General features: G+C 37.6%; 1 protein-coding gene across 24 annotated transcripts in view; it reads left to right on the plus strand.

Annotated features, from left to right (window-relative positions):
* The window catches only part of LOC139757250 (adenosylhomocysteinase-like 1), a 338,517-nt gene extending 331,584 nt beyond the window's left edge, over window positions 1–6,933 (plus strand). For all 24 annotated transcript variants that reach the window (XM_071677539.1, XM_071677544.1, XM_071677533.1 and 21 more), the window contains one exon: window positions 2,812–6,933. In XM_071677539.1, coding sequence (XP_071533640.1) covers window positions 2,812–2,818 — 7 coding nt within the window. In that variant the 3' untranslated portion in view covers window positions 2,819–6,933. The remainder of the gene's footprint in view (window positions 1–2,811) is intronic.
* The last annotated feature ends 697 nt before the right edge of the window (window positions 6,934–7,630 follow it).

Here is a 7,630-nt window from a genome sequence, read left to right on the forward strand (position 1 = left end):
GTAGTAGTAGGTTGGAACATTTGACAGGAGCATTAAGTGGAAGTTGTGGGTAGGAAGATTAGCTGTGAGCATTAGAATAAAGGGTATGGAGGGAAAGCCAACTGAAATTGTGAGGAATTATTACAAAGAGAGGAAGGCATTTGTGCGAAGTAGAGGAGGGTGAGACATTTCAGGTGAAAGTGGATCTGCAGCAGGGGTGTGCACGGTCACCATGGCTCTTTAATTTATTTATGGATGGGGTGGTGTGGGAGGTAAATGCAAGGCTCTTGGTGAGAGGGGCTTGTATGCAGTTGGTAGGGGATACGAGGGCCTTAGGAAAAGAGTCAGTTGTTTGTTTACGACAGCATTGGTGGAAGATATGATTGAGAAATGACAGAAGTTAATGTCTGAGTCTGGGAGAGTGTGTAAACAGAGGAAGTTGAGAGTATATGTGAATAAAAGCAAAGTTATTAGATGTAGAAGTGCAGAGGGACATGTTAGTTGGAGTGTGATTGTTGGATTGTGAGTTTGGAAAGTGAAAACATGCCAAAAGTGAAGTGTTTTAGATACCTGGGTACAGATGAGGCAGCAATGGAACCTTGGAAGTGGAGGTAAGTCATAGGGTGGTAAGGGGCTGATGATTCTGGAAGCGTAAAGAAACGTTTAAAAAGAGAGGTAGCTCTCTTGGTACGTCTAAGGGTATAATAGATGTATGTATATTGTATGGAAGCAAGGCATGGGCTGTAGATGAGAATGTATGGGGGAGGATGGATATCTTGGAAATGGAATGAATGATTACAGTGTGGCATGAGGATTGATCTAATAAATAATAAAAGGGTAAGAGAGAGGTGTGGTAATAAGGAGAGTGTGATTATGGTTGAGAGAGCCGAAGAGGATGTCCATGGTTTGGACATAGGGGATAGTGAGAGAGAGGATGAGAAAGAGGATATATGTGTCAGAAGTAAAGAGGACAAGAAGGGTGAGACCATACTGGAAATGGAAAAATTAAGTGAAAGACTTTGAGTTGAGGGCTTGAAGCCCAAGTATGCAGGAGGGTAAAAGGAGTGCATGGGATAGAGTGAACTGGTGTGATGTGGTACTCAGGTGGTGACATGATATCAGTGGACTGATCAAGGGCAATGTGAAGCAGCTGGGAGAACCCACTGAAAGGTCTGTGGGGCTTGGTCGTGGACAGAGCTGTGGTTATGGGGCATTACACATGGATATAGAGCAAATGAGGCCTTTTCTCCTTCTGTTCCTGGCTTTACCTCACTGATGCAGGATAGAGCAAACAAGTATGACAAAAAGCAAATGGTCAGAAGATAATACAGTAGTTTATGATTTTTAGGAGAATAGGCCCATTTCTCTTTTCCTTGATTTTTATCAATAAGTAACTTGGGGTGTATTATGTTCATTACAAACAATGTTATATGTTTGCGAGGCGTGGGCTATAGATAGAGTTGTGCGGAGGAAGGTGGATGTGCTGGAAATGAGATGTTTGAGGACAACATGTGGTGTGAGTGGTTTGATCGAGTAAGTAATGAAAACCATGGAAAGTTTTGTGGAGCCTGGATGTGGAAAGGGAGCTGTGGTTTCGGTGCTTTATACATGACAGCTAGAGACTGAGTGTGAATGAATGTGGCCTTTGTTGTCTTTTCCTAGTGCTACCTCGCGCACATGCCGGGGGAGGGGGTTGTCATTTCATGTGTGGCGGGGTGGCGATGGGAATGAATAAGGGCAGACGGTATGAATCATGTACATGTATATATATATGTTTTTTTTTTTTTCCAAAAAGAAGGAACAGAGAAGGGGGCCAGGTGAGGATATTCCCTCAAAGGCCCAGTCCTCTGTTCTTAACGCTACCTCGCTAACGCGGGAAATGGCGAATAGTTTGAAAGAAAGAAAGATGTCTGTGTGTATATATATATGTATACGTTGAGATGTATAGGTATGTATATTTGCGTGTGTGGACGTGTATGTATATACATGTGTATGTGGGTGGGTTGGGCCATTCTTTCCTCTGTTTCCTTGCACTACCTCGCTAACCCAGGAGACAGAGACAAAGTATAATAAATGAAATATATATACAATTGGAGTGATGTGGTATACAGGGGTTGACGTGCTGTCAGTGGATTGAACCAAGGCATGTGAAGCGTCCGGGGTAAACCATGGAAAGCTGTGTAGGTATGTATATTTGCGTGTGTGGACGTGTGTATGTATATACATGTGTATGGGGGGGGGGTTGGGCCATTTCTTTCGTCTGTTTCCTTGCGCTACCTCGCAAACGCGGGAGACAGCGACAAAGTATAAAAAAAAAAAAAAAAAATATATACAAACTATCTCATTAAGAGAAAGTTGCTAGGATTGACACATCTAAATTAATTTAGAAACTAACACATAATTAACATGTGAAATATTGAAAATCCATAAACTGAAGTCCAAGGTCTAGCACCTTCAGGATTATGGTTAACCAGTAAATGTTTATTACATGATCAAAATGGTAGATGGTTTCACGTAAAACAAACATGTAAATCTATAGCAGGTATATAAAACAACATGTTAAGGTTATGATATGTTCAGGTCACATTTTGTGGCCTACATATTTCCAAAATATATAAAATTGTGCCATAATTTACATATTTTCATTAATCTACCTGTTCATTTGGAGTTAAAAAGGGCATCTTATTCTGGAGGACAAATTTTTAAGCCCAGATTCTAATTTGCATTATGAGTATCACCTATAAGGAAAGTTTGTTTACAAAAAAAATTAACAAAATGTAGAGTTCAAAAAATGTTAGTTATTTACTAATATTTTCTAATATTGTTTTTCAGGTACTAAATTGTGTCTGTGGAAGAAGTACAGTAATTCCATAGAACTGAGTGCCATTGGTGAGTAGAAGTTGATAGTTTTACTGGAAGGCGTGCCATTGGTGGAAGATGCATGGAAAGCAACACCTCATCTCTCAAGAAATGTGTGTTATTGTCAGGGATTTTTGACTTCAGAAGCATTTCTCATGTATATTTTTCTTGCTACAGTATTCATGGGTTGTATTGAGGTATCCAGTTCTCAGTGTCTTAAACCTTGTTTTGGTAGGTATGTAATGTTATCTGTCCTCTGCATGTATATAATGACAGAGTGTATTTCAGAACATAATCGGGAATTTACATGAGTAGCATCCAAAAAGAATGTATTGAGGTTTCAGAATGTTAGGAAATTGCTCCATTGTAAGCTTGCCTCAATATGATCATTACAAAAAAATATATATATATATATTGGTAGCAGTGCTGCATTTAAGGTTGTAGTTATCTCATATAATCATCTACTGAACCATAACTACAAATCACAGAGTACCTGATGACACAAACTGCCAATCAGCTCACAGCAGTGCTCAGGTACATTACAGCTAGCAGATGATGTTTTAAAAGATTATTTTAACCAGTATTCTCAGCTTCCCTCTTCCCACAAGAATATAAGTCTACAATGACCTAAAATGCCATAAATATACTTTATTATGTATTTCCAGTGGAGTAAGCAGACATGAAAATTCAATTGCAATTTTTAGCAAGGGTATCATCACATACACCATTACTCTCACAAGAGGTTATATAAAGAGGATTTTTCTTAATTCCAATTGTTATATAAATCATATTGTCCATAGTGAGGTCATTCTGAATCATTTACATAGTTGACATATTTATTCTTAATTTAATTATTCTTAAAGAGATTTCATACTTTCCCAGATCAAACATTTTAAAAGTATTTATATGATATTATTAGCAAAATATCAAATAGCTAATGCTTATAAAAGTGATTGTCACATGTAGCTCCTACATGTTCTAAAACTTTAAGGATTCTATGCTTCTGTAATCAACTATCATGGGTCTGTGATCACCAGTAAAGCTCATTTAATGTCTGGAACAGTAGCTCTGTCAGGCAAGTTTGCAGGTATTATGCTATTAAATAATAATTGCCACGATTTAATCCTTTCATGCGAGGCAAAATTCATGTTGTGGTCTTAAATGCTTATGGATATCATTAAGAGAAGTAACAAATTATCAAATACAAAAAAGTATTAGTTTTTTAAATACTTCTTGCCTCAAGGTTCACGAGAGAATTTGAGTGATTTAAATGCCCCAAATTTATAGAGGGTTTTGTTCTATATCTAATAGACTATGTCTATTGTAGATTCTGCCTGTCTCGTCTGTGATAGTTGTAGAGAACAGAACCAGTTGAAGAGGACCAGAGGCCAACATAACATTAAAGCTTTTGTGTTAAAAAAAAAAAACAAATTTTTGGAAAAATTGTCAGTTATAGTGTTTTTGGCTCAATATTAATCAAGATTGCAAGTTTATTTCAATCTAGCTGTTGCCCCAATGATAGCAGCTTGTATTAGTAGGAAGAGCTTGCATCCATTTTCAATCTCTGCTAAACCAGTTATACCTTGGTGATCAGACTCTTATTCTGACACATGGTGAATACAGCAATAGGAAATAATACGAGTTATGAATTCTGTTAGGCTCTGTTTAGTGATGTTACATAACCTATTTCTGAATTAAAACCTAAATAGGCCAGCAATGTGTTAATAGGGAATTCCAAGCCTGTGTAAGTGTACTTCAGAATGCTGACCCATCGTACAGGTACCCCAGTTAGGAACTTATGGGGGCAGTGTCTTTTTTATGCTTCTATGTGACATCAAGGAGGTCATGTTGTTGCTCAGTTAAGGCCTGAATTTTGAAGAATTATGTGATATTCTCCATATATTTGAGATATCATTTTGGTGCCTGGGCTGTACTTCATAACTATTGTCATTGTTTTCGTAAGAGCATTCAACTAGGTTATCACATAGTACATCAGAAAATAGGCCTTACCAATATTGTTGTTGTTACTGCTGTTACAAGCGCTGCCATCACAAGCTCATTACTCACTGATTCTCGAATGGTGCTGTCAAGACAATCATTTATGGCATCGTACTTTCCATGCCTTGGGTATGCCTCATTCACTTCTGTAACTTTTTACATCTAAACTTTAAAAAATACCCCTCTGCTGGTTGTGAATGAGGTACTACTACAGTGTGGCTCCTCCTCCTCAAAGTTTTTATTGTATATTGGAGAAAGGGCCATGTTTACACCCCGTGGTATGGTATGTCCTTACAGAATGATACAAATTGTTTGAACTCCTGTAACAGAAAATCAAGAAACACTGGCATAGTATTTAAAGCAATTCTGACACCTGAATTAGTTTCTATCATGCTGATACTGCATTCATGGATGAGAATGTGGAAGCATTGAATTGCTGTCCTATTTGGAGCTCACTATCATGGAAGTTTTAACTTAAAACTGTTGTAGTACAGTATTTATTTCTTGCCAACCACAGATCCTTCCATTGTGCATTTTCAGCACATAAGTGACCTATTATTATGCATAAAGTTTATTAACCCAATAAATTGAAGCTAAGTCAGTGAAATTTTGAATTGCATTGATAATTCAAGAAAAATCTGACTTGTTACCTTAAACAAATGCAGTAATTCCGTGCCATTGATGCCAGCACCATGTCGATCTCTTTTTCAGCATACATATTACCTATACTTGAACCAAGGGCTCTGTAAAATACTAAAGGTTGCAAGACTGAATAGTGTTAATTTTTTTTAGTTTTGAAGATATTTGAATGTATTTAGGTGTAATATTGTGTACATTAGAGCATAATTGATATAAACTGAAGAATCCCTTCACCCACATGTATGAGAAAAATACCATCTGCAGTGGTACTGCTCTGGACAACAGCAAAGTTGGACCCTTGTAATGGGACTGCTGAGTGGTATGTTGAGATGGCATTTCTGCCCAAGTTAGTTAACAGTAAAATGGTTCATGTAGCTCAGTGAGGCAGCGACATTCTGTATATAATTATCTAAATCTGAATCTATTTGAATGTGTACTTTTTTCATTATTAGAATTACACACCCAAATCAGAACATAAATTTTGCTTTAAGGCAAAATATGCAAAAATATTTTTACACTTAAAGGTATCTGTAGTTTGTGTAAGATTGATATTGTCTTTTTGAGAGATGTTCAGAGGTAATCAGGGAATCAAAAGTGTACAAAAACATTTATGATAATCATTTGTGCAAAAGAAATTTGTTATAAGCTGTTACATATCCACTGGATACATAAATATTTAGAAATTAAAACCTAACAAGATCTAATTTCAAGGAATATACATAGAATTGAACAAGTACCATGGATAACACCAAGTACATGTTGATCAGGGGATCACAATGAAAGTAAAAGCATATAATAACACTGTAGGTGCTGAAGTTTTCCTTGAATGACAAAAAGCCATCCCTCTTGCCAGGGCCCAGGCAAGGCATGGGCTTGGAATAGCATATAGCAACAAGGATAGGAGCAAGAGAAGTAATTGTATATTTTCAATGTGTTCTGCAGTGGGTGAGATATTTAGTGTACAATCCAACATTCCAAACATCCTTTGGCAAGGTATTATGTTTATTTACGTATGATACTTCTGAGATCTCATTGGTGCTTGCAATTTTTGTCTTATTCCCATTGACTACAAAATTCACTCAACTTTGAAAACTTGAAATATTGAGCAACAAATGTAGCATCCTCAAAGAGTAACCTACAAATTATCATATTCCGTATGGGTGCATGTTCATTATTTATTTGATTCTCCACTTTTCATGTTTTCAAAGAGAAATGTCTGTGCCCCTCATCTCTAGATTTTAAATTGCCTTTGTAATGTATGTACAGCATGTTAAACTCACCCACATGCATTGTTTTTATAGTGTACTATGGAGACTTCTTCAGGATAATGAAGTCCTTATAACCTACAGATTATAAGAACTTAGCCTCTGGAACATGTTCTTACTAACTTTTACTGTATTCTATTCAGTCCTGTTTAAAAGTTGGCAAGGGTTATAAAATTGTATTAGTTTGTAGAAATTAACTGTTTTCTTTGTCCTAGTACTTCATCTCAAGGTGTTATTCAAAATTGTGCAGATAGACTGCATTAATTACCCAAATTATTTTAGCAAGGGAACTAGCCTTCCAAGTCAGGCAATCTTTTTACATATAGTAATTCAATAGATGGTAAAAGAATCTTGCCTGCTGAATCTTTGCACACCTAAGAATAGGCAACATAAAATACCCTGAACTATTACCTGCAATTTTTGGTATTTTTTAATGCTTGATATGAATCTGTTCCCATTGCCACCTCGCCACACATGGAATAACAACCCCCTCCCCCCTCATGTGTGCGAGGTAGCGCTAGGAAAAGACACCAAAGGCCCCATTCGTTCACACTCAGTCTCTAGCTGTCATGTAATAATGCACCGAAACCACAGCTCCCTTTCCACATCCAGGCCCCACACAACTTTCCATGGTTTACCCCAGACGCTTCACATGCCCTGGTTCAATCCACTGACAGCACATCGACCCAATGGATTGAACCAGGGCATGTGAAGCGTCTGGGGTAAACCATGGAAAGTTGTGTGGGGCCTGGATGTGGAAAGGGAGCTGTGGTTTCGGTGCATTATTACATGACAGCTAGAGACTGAGTGTGAACGAATTGGGCCTTTGGTGTCTTTTCCTAGTGCTACGTCGCACACATGAGGGGGGAGGGGGTTGTTATTCCATGTGT

The sequence above is a fragment of the Panulirus ornatus genome, chromosome 25 (genome assembly GCF_036320965.1).
Source record: "Panulirus ornatus isolate Po-2019 chromosome 25, ASM3632096v1, whole genome shotgun sequence".
Taxonomy (NCBI): Eukaryota; Metazoa; Arthropoda; class Malacostraca; order Decapoda; family Palinuridae; genus Panulirus; species Panulirus ornatus.